At 44.8% G+C, this 15,489-nt stretch overlaps 1 protein-coding gene and 1 non-coding gene across 3 annotated transcripts; one reads left to right on the forward strand and one right to left on the reverse strand.

The window, feature by feature from the left end:
* Positions 1-1,576: 1,576 nt before the first annotated feature.
* trnah-gug (transfer RNA histidin (anticodon GUG)) lies at positions 1,577-1,648 on the reverse strand. The gene has a single exon. It is a non-coding gene; the product is annotated as a tRNA-His (tRNA).
* A 179-nt stretch (positions 1,649-1,827) lies between these two features.
* LOC132378742 (uncharacterized) lies at positions 1,828-12,641 on the forward strand. 2 transcript variants are annotated; one of them, XM_059945858.1, is made up of 2 exons: positions 1,828-1,877; positions 5,717-12,641. In XM_059945858.1, exon 2 carries the CDS (start codon positions 10,705-10,707, stop codon positions 12,061-12,063), a length of 1,359 nt encoding a protein of 452 aa, XP_059801841.1. In that variant the 5' UTR covers positions 1,828-1,877; positions 5,717-10,704; the 3' UTR covers positions 12,064-12,641. The 2 variants fall into 2 exon arrangements, with proteins under 2 accessions (XP_059801841.1, XP_059801840.1); XM_059945857.1 differs by having other exon boundaries at positions 1,839-1,877; positions 5,670-12,641.
* The last annotated feature ends 2,848 nt before the right edge of the window (positions 12,642-15,489 follow it).

A 15,489-nucleotide genomic window follows, 5' to 3' on the forward strand; every position in this document is an offset into this window, starting at 1 on the left:
AGGTTTACTTGTCAGCTGAACTGCTGGGTAAACATCCCCACCTGCAAGATCATTACTGAGCAAGACATCAACATTGTCTAGCGGTAGTTCAGATCGTACCCCTATTGTGACTGGTCTGGATACCAAGTTGCATTTCAAAATTACCTTATGCAAGGGTACGGCCTCAGTCCCCTTTCCAATACCTTTGATAATATTCTCTTCACCAGTCTCTGTCTCAGTACCAAATTCCAAATCACTCTTTAATATCTGTGACTGAAAAGCTCCAGTATCCCTCCAGATTCTCACTGGAACTGCAGTTGACCCCTCCTTCACAGACATTTGAAATAAATCTCTCAAGTCCCTCTTGAACTCGGTCAGACCCCTCCTTCTTCAGAGGTGTTTTAACCATCTGAACACAGGCATTTGGGATTTTCTCTTTCCCTTTTCCTTTTTCCCATGTCCGAGTCCAAGTAAGTCCAGGCTCCGTGTCCGAGTCCAAGTCCAAGCTCCGTGTCCGAGTCCAAATCCAAGTCCAGGCTCCGTGTCCGAGTCCAAGTAAGTCCAGGCTCCGTGTCCGAGTCCAAGTCCAAGTCCAGGCTCCGTGTCCAATTCCAGGCTCTGTGTTCAAGTCGACACTCCATGACCAAGTTCCGGGTCTAGGCTCCTCCCACTTGTTCTCCAATGTTCAGATCCTCGCTCCCAGGATATCCTTACAACTATTAATAAATATACTTCTGTCGATGCTACCTGTGTATCTGTGTCCTCCACTTGGATCCGCTTCCAGTCGTCCATTGCAACAGGTTGGAGGCTACCCAAACGGAATATCGGTGTTGCTCCTCCAACTTGAGTGTGGCTTCATCATGACAGTAGAAGAGGCCATGGACTGACATGTAGGAACAGGAAAATCTTTGTTGGGTCTCCCTGATATGCAGGAAGCCGCACTGGATATAGTAGGTGACCCCAACAGACTCACAGGCGAAATTTTGTCTCACTTGGAAGGACTGTTTGGGGCCCTGAACGGTAGTGAGGGAGGAGCGTGCCTTGCTGAGTTCCTCCATTATTTTGTGCCTTACTCAGTGATATGACCCATATTCAATAGTTCTTTCAGCAGTAACAGAAAATGTTGCATGTCCGGGAGGGTTACGGATCAGAGAAATTAACTGTTTCTCTTTTCACAGATGCTATCTGACAGCAGTACTTTATGTTTTTATTGTAGATTTCGGCGTTTGCTGCTTCTCGATTTTCAGGGATCTCATCAAACTGAATGCCTCATTCCAAAGTCCTGGCTGGAAAAGTTAATGATGGAAGCGCTGCAGTTCTCCCAGAAGCCCAGCCGGGGGCGTACTCTGCCGACGAATCTGCTCCAAGCCAGCAAGGTCCAGAATCTCGCCCTGAGTCAAGCTTTTCCCATCACTGGCAAATCGTTTCCTACTGCAGTCCCTACCCAGTCCCGATGAAGTGTCCCACCAACCCGTGTGGTCACTTCTTATGGAGACCTGATGATCAAATCACCGTTTGAATGTTTTTAATAACAAATTTAAAACTTGTAAAAGTGAAAAAGGAACACTCCCAATGCCGTGTCATTGCTTCCCCGCAATGCCGTGACTCGGATTCGAACCGAGGTTGCTGCGGCCACAACGCAGAGTACTAACCACTATACGATCACGGCGAGCTACTTAGGAGTTGGCGATGCTTCCGCGGCTGCGCCACAAGACGCTTCAGCCTGAGTCGTGACGTCACTGCGCAATCTATGCGACGGAAAGTTATCCGCGATAAAACAAACTGCGACTCCCGAAATACATAGCGCCAGCGGCGCAAACTGATTGCGTAGAATTGGAAACTTCCCATTCGCAGTTGATCCTTAACTCGCTCCCCAAAGCTCGTCCTTGTGAGTCCAGGTAACAACTGCAAAAATGCCTCCAAGATAACAGTAAAGGCACCATGCAGACCAGGGGTTGCCCACCTGGCATGCACGAACCCTTTGGGTGATGGTAAGGGTCCATGGCATGAAAAAGATTGGGAACCCCTGAAATTGCAGGTGGATTGATAATATTTCCAGCAGATCCAAGGTCTAGAGATATGTGTTTCCCACCCTTAGGGAAATTATAAATTTCCAAAAAAATGTAAGGACTTCCGTTGAGGCACGAGGCAAGATGCACAGCACTGAGCACTGACTTATAACCCTCCCTTTTCTGGTGGAACGCGGCAGGCCAAGTAAAATATACAGGAAGAAGAACAGTCGACATTTCGGGCCGAGACCCTTCGTCAGAACTAACTGAAAGAAAAGGTAGTAGGAGGTTTGAAAGTGGGAGGGGGAGGGGGAGATCCGAAATGATAGGAGAAGACCGGAGGGGGTGGGATGAAGCTAAGAGCTGGAAAGGTGGTTGGCAAAAGGGATACAGAGCTGGAGAAGGGAAAGGATCATGGGACGGGAGGCCTAGGGAGAAAGAAAGTGGGAGAGGAGCACCAGAGGGAGATGGCCGCACCAAGAGCACTAGACGCAGTATACCACACTAGCCAACTCACAGGTGAAGTGTCGCCTCACCTGGAAGGACTGTCTGGGGCTCTGAATGGTGGTGAGAGAGGAAGTGTAAGGGCAGATGTAGCACTTGTTCAACTTACAAGGTTAAGTGCCAGGAGGGAGATTGGTGGGAAGGGATGGGGGGGGACGAATGGACAAGGGAGTCGCGTAGGGAGTGATCCCGGTGTGGCCTTCTACATACTGGTGAGACCCGACGCAGACTGGGAGACTGTTTTGCTGAACACCTACACTCTTTTCACCAGAGAAAGCAGGATCTCCCAGTGGCCACACATTTTAATTCCACATCCCATTCCCATTCTGGTATGTTCATCCTTTACTGTCAAGATGAAACTACACTCAGGTTGGAGGAACAACATCTTACATTCTGTCTGGATAGCCTCCAACCTGATGGCATGAACATTAATTTCTCTAACTTCTGTTAATGCCCCTCCTCCCCTTCTTACCCCATCATTCATTCATTTATCTATCTATCTCCCCCCTCTCCTTTTTTTCTCTCTCTGCCCCTCTCACAATCACTCCTTGCCTGTTCTCCATCTCCCTCTGGTGCTCCCCTCCCCCTTTCTTTCACCCTAGGCCTCCCGTCCCATGATCCTTTCCCTTCTCCAGCTATGTATCCCTTTTGTATCCAACTTTCCAGCTCTTAGCTTCATCCTTCCCCCTCCTGTCTTCTCCTATCATTTCGGATCTCCCCCTCCCCCTCCCACTTTCAAATCTCGTACTATCTTTTCTTTCAGTTAGTCCTGACAAAGGGTCTCAGCCCAAAATGTCACTGTACTTCTTCCTATAGATTTTGTCTGGCCTGCTACGTTCCACCAGCATTTTGTGCGTTTTGCTTGAATTTCCAGCATCTGCAGATTTCCTCGTGTTTTGTGTTTTTAAACCCTCCATTTTCACATTCTTTAGGGCTCATAGACGGTCTTACTACAAGTTTGAATTGGAGAAAGGTCTAACTAAAGACATGACCTCAAAAAGAGATCCAAATTCAACCAAGAAACAAGATACCAGCAGATGACACCAAGCTAGCGATTCATCCAAGGAAATAGCCATGCTAATTAAGCAAGCAATGGAAATGGAATTGCTGCAAGAAACGGTAGCCCACTTGCTAAAGTTGTTGCTGGAAAAGGGTCTCGACCCCATACAGAAGCATATGGCAGAGAATGGCAACATTCTTCGGTCATTAAAGGAGCAAGCGGACATTCATGCTAAAAAGTTTACCACAGTCTTCAACAAAACAGACAACATTCAGGTTGGTTTAAGCAAGAATGAGAAAGATACTAGCTTCTGTCTCGCGGAGGTGACTAAGATATGGAAGAAGCTAAACGACTTGGAGGATAGATCCAGGAGAAACAATATGCGGCTGGTCAACTTACCAACAGGCGCAGAGGGCGACGATCCGAGAGGCTGCCTCCAGGAGATGCTGCCTAATTGGATTCCAGTGCTCAAGAACTCCCACAGCACCCCACTGGAGATCAATAGACCACATAGGATCTTTTCCAACAACACCTCAAGACTGCGGACCATGGTCTTTAGGCTTCTACTGTACACCGACCGGCAGGCTATCCTGGAGGGTGCGAGGAAAGCCAAACCTACCCTCCCTGACGGCACCCAGCTGCAGTTCTTCGCTGACTACAGCCCCGGCATGATGCAGGAATGGCAGGCATACAAGGAGATTCACGCTAAGCTTCGACAGAAGGGGATGACTCGTTCCTTATATACCCGGCAATTTTGAGAGTGAATTATCAAGGGCATGAAGATGTCGTTTAACTTGGCAGAGGACACGAAAGTAGCCCTAAAATGCAAACACGAGGAAATCTGCAGATGCTGGAAATTCAAACAACACACACAAAATGCTGGTGGAACACAGCAGGCCAAGCAGCATCTATAAGGAGAAGCACTGTCGAAGGGTCTCGGCCCAAAACGTCGACAGTGCTTCTCCTTATAGATGCTGCCTGGCCTGCTGTGTTCCACCAGCATTTTGTGTGTGTTGTTAGAAGCCCTAAAGTCATTGGTGCTGGGAGATGTGGAAGAAGGCTCTGGGCAAAGACCACATGCCCCGCAGGTGGAGATAGAACTGCAGTAAGAGCTTGGACCAGCCTATATGCGCAGTCTAACAGTACGGGCAAGTTAACATCCTATGAATGAAGTTTTCTGGTTATTCTTTTATTGGAAAGTTATTTGAGGCACTTTTGTATTTAGTTAATGAAGGGGCCAGTTTGTTCCTGAGTATTGCAGGTCAAGAGTTTTAAGGCAATGGCTCAGTTGACTTGTTAGTACAAGGATAACATGGACATGTGATATAAGTCCGCCTCAAATATACTTTTTACTTTCTAAGGTGATATTCAACACACCCAAAGGTCATACTTCATCAAGAATGAAGCTGAAAAATAGCAGTTTTGTTCTGAATAACTTTAGTTGTACACTAGACAACGGGGTGACCTGTTGGGGCACCCTTTGAGAGAAGGGTAGTGCAGTCTGATGTGACCAGAAGGAACATTACATTTTCCTGAATGCTATTGGTATCTCTTTGCCTTGGAAATTGAAGAAGAATACCTCAGTTTATTAAAGAAGAACAACATGTAGCAAAGCAAATATAGCTCCTCCTTGTTTAATGATGGCCACTTTTGATGGCAGCATTTCTGATTGATCTGCCACCCTTGTGCCTCTCGATGTCATTCTGGAGACGTTCAGCCCTTTCAACCCCCAATGCCATGCATGCCTCTCTTCCTCTGTCTCTTCTTCTCTCATCTTTTTTGTCCTGACTCTGTGATCCTGGAGTCATGCGGCCCTGGCCTCATCTGATTCTCTCCCTCTCCTTGCTGCTTCCCAACGACGTTTGGCGTCATCTCTTGACCATAATGCCCCCTTCTCTTTCCACACGGCATAATTAGGCTGATCATATTTTTTTTTACCCTGATGCTGGATAGAAGATACGAAGCAGTAACACCAAAGCCTCCTGGATGCTGATTATACCTAATGATGTGGTTGGCACTCTCCTAAATGGACGTGATATAATCACCGCGGTCCTTTGATGGCAGCAAAAAATTTGATGGGTGTCTCAAAGTACGTCATTACAATATGATTTAATTATCTCTTATTGATGAGTCGCAGTTTGATCTGTCCCAATCCTGCACATGCTGATGGTGATCAGCAGAATGTGACCGCTGGAAATAGAGTTGTCCTGCCCTTTTGCTCCAGTTGGTGTCGCTGCTGAGGTAGGCCGTGTGCATGCATCCTGGTGTCACGTCGCGGCTTCCATGGAAGCTGGAATCAGCTCTGTGAGCATCATGAGTCACTTCTGAGGCTGGCCGTGCGTAAGCAACCTGGGATCACATCACGGCTTCCATGGAAGGTGGAATCGGCTCAGGTTGTGGAAAGTGGGACCTGTTGATTGACGAGTGAACAATTTTATACAAACATATAACCCTGAACTTTGCATGCATTCTGTAAGTTAGTGTGTTTTAAGTTGACTTAGTCAAAAAAATGCCGCTGTAATGCACCATTTGGGCTAATTGGAGGTCACAAACAGACAGACAGAGGTTTTAATAGTATATACAGGCAGTCCCCGGGTTACGAACGAGTTCCATTCCTGAGTCCGTCTTTAAGTCAGATTTGTGTGTAAGTCGGAACAAGTACATCCGGTATTATTTAGCATCAGTTAGTCAAACATTTGTCTTAGTATATAGTATATATTTTACCTTTATGCATTCAAAATGCTTAAGAAAGGTATGTATTTAAATAATTAAACCACTGTGTTGCTTAGTAATAATTGTAGCTTTCATTGGGGCAGGGCCTTTCACATTATTGTTCTCACTTTATCCTTTGAAATTGATCTGATCATTGACCAACTGTAGCCTAACGCTTTTCCGGTGACTGATGGTGTTTTACCTCTTTCTGATCGCTTTATTATTTCCACTTTAGAAACATAGAAACATAGAAAACAGGTGCAGGAGTAGGCCAATCGGCCCTTCGAGCCTGCACCGCCATTCAGTATGATCATGGCTGATCATCCAACTCAGAACCCTGTACCTGCTTTCTCTCCATACCCCCGATCCCTTTAGCCACAAGGGCCATATCTAACTTCCTCTTAAATATAGCCAATGATCCGGCCTCAACTGTTTCCTGTGGCAGAGAATTCCACAGATTCACCACACTCTGTGTGATGAAGTTTTTCCTCATCTTGGTCCTAAAAGGCTTCCCCTTTATCCTTAAACTGTGACCCCTCATTCTGGACTTCCCCAACATCGGAAACAATCTTCCTACAATCTAGCCTGTCCAATCCCTTTAGAATTTTATATGTTCAATAAGATCCCCTAATCTTCTAAATTCCAGTGCATATAAGCCTAGTCGATCCAGTCTTTCTTCATATGGAAGTCCTGCCATCCCAGGAATCAATCTGATGAACCTTCTTTGTACTCCCTCTATGGCAAGAATGTCTTTCCTCAGATTAGGGGACCAAAACTGCACACAATACTCTAGGTGCGGTCTCACCAAGGCCTTGTACAACTGCAATAGAACCTCCCAAATCTTTTTGCTATGAATGCCAACATACCATTTGCCTTTTTCACCACCTGCTGTACCTGCATGCCCACCTTCAATGACTGGTGTACAATGACACCCAGGTCTCGTTGCACCTCCCCTTTTCCTAATCGGCCACCGTTCAGATAATAATCTGTTTTAATAATAATCTTATTTTCAATCGTGATCATTTTCCATCAACGGAACAGATTCAGCAGTAGTGAGCTCCCCCGGGTCCTAAAGTCCACTGCACAGTATCAGGTTAAATGGGACAAGTGAGGGCGGTGCTGACTGGAAAAGGGGGATCAGGGTGAATCTTGCTTAGAAAAATTTAAGCCAAATACAAAGTTACATACTCAACACAGTGTTAACGGCAACGACTTAAAATGGTGGACAGTGTCGTGATCTGACTTAAATTGGTGGACGGCGTTCTCCTTCCTCCATTTGTAAGTACGAGTCGTTCGTAAGTCAGACATTCATCACTCGGGGACTGCCTGTAGATAGATGTTCGTTTCAGGTTATGTCTCAAGTCAACTTGTTTACATTCCTGGGTGCCAGATAAGACGTCACTGGCATCATCGCTAAGCGACGGTCTATTAAAGCAACTGTCTCCTGCAAGAGAACTGTTGGGGTGTTGATTATGTGTTATAATATATTTGAGATGGGAATGGTTTAAATTATATAGGTTAATTGGTTTGACCAGGTTTTTTCTCTTGTCTCTTTGATATTATTGTCTATGAGAACCGCTTTGCCTTTCTAATGTGTTGGCACTAGAGGGAGGCGGTTAATGTTCAGTATTGACATTGCTAAGTGACACTCACAGATGTTACAAAGTAAAGGGCTGAATGGGAGGGGTAATGGGAAGGGGGTAACTCAGGGCTCCACCACCAACTTACAAAAACAGATCTGGTGAAGATGAGCAACACAGATAAATTAGAAAGTCTTACTATTGTATCATTGTTAGAGGATTAAACTCTCCCTACAAGTGTTCAAAAGCTTTGAATTTCTTACACAGTTACCTGGAATTATCATCAGCAAGAGTAAATGATGCACGACCAAACACACTTTGGACAAATTTGATATCTAACTTAAAAGATTTTCTGTTAAAATAGGAATGCTCTGTCTGTGTATGCACTACCATTCAGTTGGTTGGTAGAGGGTGGGGAGAGAGAGGAGGTGGCGGTGGCTGTGTAATTGGCAACTGGTTGTATTGAATGTAATTTGTTGGTGTTGCAGTAAAAATTAGTGATACAAAACAAAAAAAAGTATTGTGTTCATAAAATAGACTGTAACACATCAGGGACATGTTTACTTCATTCCTATTACAGACAATCCAGTGTTCTCAATTGTGATTTATCAGCCACTACCTTTCATTTCCAAGCATTTCATGAGTAAAACAAAAAGAAAAGGAGATCTTCACCTAGGGCCCAACTCCTCTGAGTCCAGTGACAAAATGGCCATAGATTGTGGTCCCTCTTGGTGGAGCCTATGCAGTGTCAACACTGAATTGAGCTGTTGAGGTTGATACATGGTTGAGGTGTATCCCTCAACCCCTGCTTCTGCCCCTGCATATTCAAACATGCAGTTGACTTTGTCCACATATTGATGAGCATTCACTCTGGAAGAGCAATAGATTTTGGGGAGACCATACACCACTGCATCTCTTTCCTGACTTGCTGGTCAAACGAAATGTCCACAAGGAGGTGATTGACCATTCATCTGCACGGCAGCCATCTTGAGCACAGTGTGTGATAGGGCTGAACTGGGCAGGATAGATCTGATGGGGGCTCTCACTAACAGAAGTTGTTGCTTGTTTGTGAATTCTGAAATCTAGTCAGCTCCATCTTGGGTACTAGCCTACAAAGTACCCAGGACATCTTTAGGGAGTGGTGTCTCAGGAAGGCAGTTTCCATTTTTAAGGACCTCCAGCACCCAGGGCATGCCCTTTTCTCACTGTTAACATCGGATAGGAGGTACAGAAGCCTGAAGGCACAGTCAGTGATTCAGGAACAGCTTCTTCCCCTCTGCCTAAGTGGACATTGAATCTTTGGACACTACTTCGCTTTTTTAAATATACAGTAATTCTGTTTCTTGCACATTTTTAGTCTATTCAATGTACATATACAGTAATTGATTTATTAATTTATTTTTTATTATTTTTATTTTATTTTTTCTCTTCTATATTATGTATCACATTGAACTGCTGCTACGAAGTTAACAAATTTCACGTCACATGCCAGTGATAATAAACAATATAGTGAGAGAAGCTTCCACAGGAACCACCACTCTTTCTGCAATGCCTTCAGATCAGTCTGTGTGGACTGCCTGGTGGATGTCTTTGTTTCCACAGGAATATTTTCACAAGGGTAAAGTACTGTGGAAAGATCCAACAATCATCAGCAATGAAACTAGCAAACAAGAAGAACTTCAGCACACACAATATGCCATAAGACCATAAGATATAGGATCAGAAGTAGGCCATTTGGCCCATTGAGTCAGCTCTGTCATTCAGTCATGGGTTGATCCAATTCTTCCAATCATCTCCACCCTTGCCTTCTCCCCATACCCTTTGATGCCCTGGCTAATCAGGAACCTATCTATCTCTGCCTTAAATGCCCCCAGTGACTTGGCCTCCACAGACACTCGTGGCAACAAATTCCACAGATTTACCACTCTCTGACTAAAGTAATTTCTCCACATCCTTCGATCCCTCTTGTCCTTGTTACGCCTGTGCCCCAACTCGTAGGGGCCGAAGGGTACAAAGTAGCCCCCTCCTTTTTGAGAGTCAAAAGATCGCTATTAATTCAGGTCAGGAGACCCAGGAAATGAGGGAAAGACACGCAGAATCCACAAGGGGTTTGGAATGTCCTGGCCCCTCAGCGATACAAAGCCACGGGAAACGGCCATTGTCTCTTGGAGACGGGATTGTGTATTGAGTACTGTACTATTTATTTGAAGCCCTCAGGGAATTACCAAAGTGGGCTGGGTTGAGGGATGGCACCATCCCAACCTGATTGACATCTGAGACCCCGTGAGTAAGGATAAAAGAGGGTCTGGAGAACAACCCCTTTAGACACACCAGGAGAAACGCTAGAAATCCCGTGACAGCGTTTAATAGCGACAGCCGGTGGGGCTCACGTGTGTCCTTTCCCGTTGCCTGGGATTGGGGCCTTACCACGGAAGACAGCTTAGCTAAAGAAGAGATCACCACCAACAAAATTTAGAAGGATCGACATCATAAAAAGGAAAAGCTGGCAAGTTCTAAAAATCTGTCTTTCTCCAACCAAAGGCTGCAACCTGAATGAACTAAAGTGACTTTTATATTTCCATCGGACAATACATTATCCCCTAGACAATGATAGAGCTATTTCTTATTGATTATTATTATACCCATGCTTTTAGATTTAGTATTGATGACGTATATTATCTGTATGTTTGCATTGATATTATTTTTGTGTATTTTTATCAATAAATACTGTTAAAAATAGTACCATCAGACTTCAATGGACCTCTCTATCTTTGCTGGTGAGTGACCCAGTTACGGGGTACGTAACAACTTGGGGTTCTCGTCTCGGGATTTGATACCAAATTGGGAGGCCAGTGAATCGGGCTTGTAAGTCCAAACTTGGATCTGGTTACGCGGATAGCCAGAAGGGAAACCAGCAAAGATGGACATGGATAAATTTATAGAAAACCCAACTCTGGAGACGCTAGAGGCGGCCACCAAATCGGACTTGATAAGTATGGCGAAGGGACTAAACCTCGCGGAGGAGAGGTTGTCAATGAAAAAGCGGGACGTGCGAAGGGCTATAACTCAGTATTATATTGGGAAGAATGTGTTTGCAGCTGAGGTATTGGAAAATATCCCTGAAAAGGTACCAGCTAGTGGGACGGCTCAGTTAGAGTTGGAGAAATTAAGGTTGGAACATGCAATTAAGTTAAAGCAGCTGGAAGCAGCTGAGAAGGAGAAAGAAAGAGCCGAGAGAGAGAAAGAAAGGACCGACAAACAAAGGGAGCATGAGCTCCAGCTAAAGGAGTTAGAGGTGAAAAAAGAGCAGGACAGAGCTGAGAGGGAGAGAGCCGAGAAGGAGAGAGAGTATGAGGAGGCAGAGAAACAGAGGCAACATGACTTGGATATGGAGAAGTTAAGGCAAGAGCGAAGAGCTCAAGGGTCAGACCGAGAGGAGCAGTTTAATGTTAGTCAGGAGTTGAGGTTAGTACCTCCATTCGAGGAAACGGATGTTGATAGTTATTTCTTGCATTTTGAAAAGGTGGCAGAGAATCAGAAGTGGCCCAAAGAGCAGTGGGTGGCGTTGTTACAAAGTGTGTTAAAAGGGAAGGCACAATGGGCATATGCAGCGTTGTCCATGGAGGAGGAAGAGGCGGAGAATTATGACAAAGTAAAGGAGGCCATTCTCCGGACCTACGAATTGGTACCTGAAGCATATAGACAAAAGTTCAGAAATTTAAAGAAAGGGTGGAATCAGACATATACCAAGTTTGCCTATGAGAAGGGTGTGCTCTTGGATCGTTGGTGTACAGCAGAACTAGTGGAAGAGGATTTTTGGCATCTCAGGGAGTTAATTCTGATTGAGGAATTTAAAGGTGGTATTTCGGAGGATATCCAGATGTATTTGAATGAGAAGCCGAATAAGTCCATCTCCGAATTTGCTAGGTTCACAGATGAATATGCCCTAACCCACAAGACAAAGTTTTCCTCGAATAAGAGTTACCAGAGGGACCGTGGGAAAGATACAGAAAGCCCACCGGCTGAGGCAGAGGTCCCGCCGGGAGCTAGTGGTAAGATTGAGGGGGAGAGGCAAGACGGCCAGAGATTTCCGGGCTTGACCTGTTTTAATTGTGGAAAGGGGGGACATAATGCATCTAGATCAGGCATGGGCAAACTACGGCCTGCGGGCCATATGCGGTTAAACTTTTTAATCCGGCCCGCAGAACTTGATGAAAGTATATTAATAAACCTTGTTAACATTTTTTCCCCGCAATTCTGGCGTTTTCCCAATAGATGACGCACTCTATATGTTGAGGTGCAGCGTATTACTCCACATATTCTTTGTTCGGCTCGACCTATTTGTGTGAACAGGCGTTCAGCGTCATGAACATCAACAAAGCCAGCCACAGATCCAAGTTAACTGACCAACACCGCAGATCCATCCTGAGAATCGCCACAACAAAACTAAATCCAGACTTTGATGCGCTGGCTAAAAAGGGAGACCAACAACACTGTTCCCACTGAAATTAAAAATAAGTTTCTTCGTTGTGTTATGTAAAAAATGCATTTGAAAATATTTTTTTCAATAAGCCTTACATGTTACATGTCATTTCTGTTAAGTGATGGACATGAGTAGTGCGCAGGTGCACGTACGTTCTCAAAATAAAAAATGCGCTCCAGATCAAATAACGCGCTCCGCATACTGGTGCGCTGTCACTGTTCTGTCCTTGTGCTGGTCATTGTTGAGTTTTGGCACAGGGGACAATTGAATAAGAAGGAGCAGGACAAGTAGACCTGCATCTCCTACTGTTTTTGAAATAAAGTCAGTCAGGAGGAGAGTGATGATGATAATATCTTGAAGGATAACAGAATTTTCAGTGCTTTAAAATAATAACTTACTATTTAAAAAAGCTGTATTTTATTCATTTAATGTTCAGTGTTTTAAAAGTCATTTCAATAAATAGCTAAATACCATGGGACTTCAAAGACAGATATTTTGTTGTAATGCAGTTGTTCATTTTCAATTGAAATTAAAGCACATGTTTTCTACATATCCCATGATATTTTATTTTCTCTTATGAGGTGTATTACCAAAACACTCCGTCCATCTGCTCCTGGTCCGGCCCCCCTGTCAAATTTTAGAACCCTTTGTGGCCCACAAGTCAAAAAGTTTGCCCACCCCGATCTAGGTGCTTTACTCTGAGGAAGGAGACAGGAAAAGGGAAAGCAGCAGTCCCTATAGGATGTGCCGTGGTAATCAGTAAATCGACAAGAGAGCCCCGGGTAGACAGAGTACGAGAAAGGTCTGAGACTTGTATGTCAAAAGGAACCGTGTCTGTGAGAGAGGGAGACACACCAGTTCCAGTGCGGATCTGGAGAGACACGGGAGCTGAACTGTCCTTGATTACTGGACTTTGGTCGCAAGACAGGAATGGTAGCTGTGAAATGAATAGGAAAATGGACAGAAACGGTGCCCTTGCATAGGATCATTATGAATTGTGAGCTGGTATCTGGACCAGTTGAAATGGGGGCGATCAGAATTCCCGAGAACTGACGCGGACGTCCTTCTTGGTAATGATTTAGCCGGTGGTAAGGTTTGGGCAGCAATGACACTGACGAGCCGGCTGGTGAGTGTTGCGGTCCCGCCCCTCGGTTCCAGGATCTATCCCACATGCGCGATCACTCGCAGCATGTCGAGAAAGGCAGCTGAGAACAAGAGCAGTTTAAATCCGGCCAGTATCGATTTGGCCGAGACGTCTTTGCTGACACTGTACCACGAGGGTTTAGAGGGTGGTAAAACGAAGAGTAGTAAGGTGAAAGAGAGTAAGGGAGAGGAGGTAGACCTGCCCTTAGCGAGGAGAAAATTTATAGAGGCGCGAAATAAAGATGAGAAACAGATAAAACTGTTAAAAGGTCCAGGGTTGGACATAGATGATCTGTCTGGTTTGGCAGAACTGTTTGAAGAAGTTGAAAATTCTAAAGGTGTTCCCGATAGTGAAATGAGGGCAGTCCTAGATGAAAAGGGTGCCCTTACCTTGAAGAAGTCTGCTGGGTTGGTAGATGAGGTTGTTTCAGCCCGCAGGGTTGAGTTTACTCCAGAAGGGAGTTACCCAGAGAGTAGCTGGGAGGATCAGGGGAATTTAGAATTTGAAAATGGTACAGGTATTGAAAGCCTGGAAGAGGCAAATGTCCCGTTTGAGTGTGTCCAAGATGTGGATGCACATGGTACTGAACCTAGTAATGGAGCTCAGGAAAAGTCTGAGGTATTTGATTCAGTTGAAAAGGACTGCAGTCCTTGTGGGTCAGATGGACTTGGTTCAGTGAAGAAAGGGTTAACCTTGGTACTAGTGGGAAGTGAGAGTTCCCAGTTGTTTGTGCTCGAAGGTGTGTTAAAAGTTAGTGAGGAGATCAAAGGTGGTGAGGTGAATATTATTATTGAAGGAAAAGGGAAAAGTGTAGTTCCCAAATTGAATGAAGAAAATTTAAAGTCTGGACTGATGTCAGAAGCAGCAACCAGACTACAGAGACAATGGCTTGGTAACACGGTGCCTGTGAATCAATTACAGGTTGAGTTGGAAGGTAAAGGGGCCCCACATGCTATTGTTATTCCAGAGTGTGGTGTGAAACTGCAGAGTTCGAAATGCTGTTTGAACAAAGAGGGATCGCTGGCATTGAGACCTAATAGCCTGAAGGGTCCTGAAGAGAAAACTAGCAACTTGTGTAAAATTAAAGAATTGTGTGGAGATTCGGAAAATGGTCTAAGTTTGGAACACATTGTTGGTAAAATAACTCCTATGAAAGGAGCAAGCGAAAGCCTATTTCGCCAGGGTGCACAAGCTCACCACGTGGGAATTAACTGGAAAAGAGGCAAGGGTTAATGGGACGCCATGTTTAAATAGCAGAAGCCGGTTCTAAGGGATTTCGACAAAGCATGTGAATAGTCAAGACAACCCCCATGGAAGCTTGACTGTTAAGTTTGAAAGTAACATAAAGATTAGTATTTGCAGGAACTTTTGTAGTATACACGTAAGCTAAGATCACAACTCTTTAGTTTTGTTTGCTGAAGAAAAAAAAGGTGGTTATTAAATTGGAGTCTGATGCTACAAGACTTTAATAAGGTACAAGATGTTAAGATATTAAAGGAAGTGACAATGTAATCGTTAACTGTTTAGATGCTGAATTGAATGTATTACTCTGTAGTGAAAAAAAAACTTTTGTATTGTGTTAGATTCTAAAATCCTGTAAGACTCTGTATTACTTCGTTTTTACCGATGGTAAAAACGTGTTGAAGAAAGGGGGTGTTACGCCTGTGCCCCAACTCTGAGGGGCCGAAGAGTACAAAGTAGCCCCCTCCTTTTTGAGAATCGCAAGATCGCTATTAATTCAGTTCAGGAGACCCAGGAAATGAGAGAAAGACACGCAGAATCCACAAGGGGTTTGGAATGTCCTGGCCCCTCAGCGATACAAAGCCACGGGAAACGGCCATTGTCTCTTGGAGACGAGATTGTGTATTGAGTACTGTACTATTTATTTGAAGTCCTCAGGGAATTACCAAAGTGGGCTGGGTTGAGGGGTGGCACCATCCCAACCTGATTGACATCTGAGATCCCGTGAGTAAGGATAAAAGAGGGTCTGGGGAACAACCCCTTTAGCCGCACCAGGAGAAACGCTAGAAATCCCGTGACAGCGTTTAATAGCGACAGCCGGTGGAGGGCCCACGTGT

Source organism: Hypanus sabinus, chromosome 21, assembly GCF_030144855.1.
Source record: "Hypanus sabinus isolate sHypSab1 chromosome 21, sHypSab1.hap1, whole genome shotgun sequence".
NCBI lineage: Eukaryota > Metazoa > Chordata > Chondrichthyes > Myliobatiformes > Dasyatidae > Hypanus > Hypanus sabinus.

Excerpts from the sequence above, each read along its gene's own strand:
- LOC132378742 (XM_059945858.1), top strand. The coding sequence starts at position 10,705 with ATGGACATGGATAAATTTATAGAAAACCCAACTCTGGAGACGCTAGAG.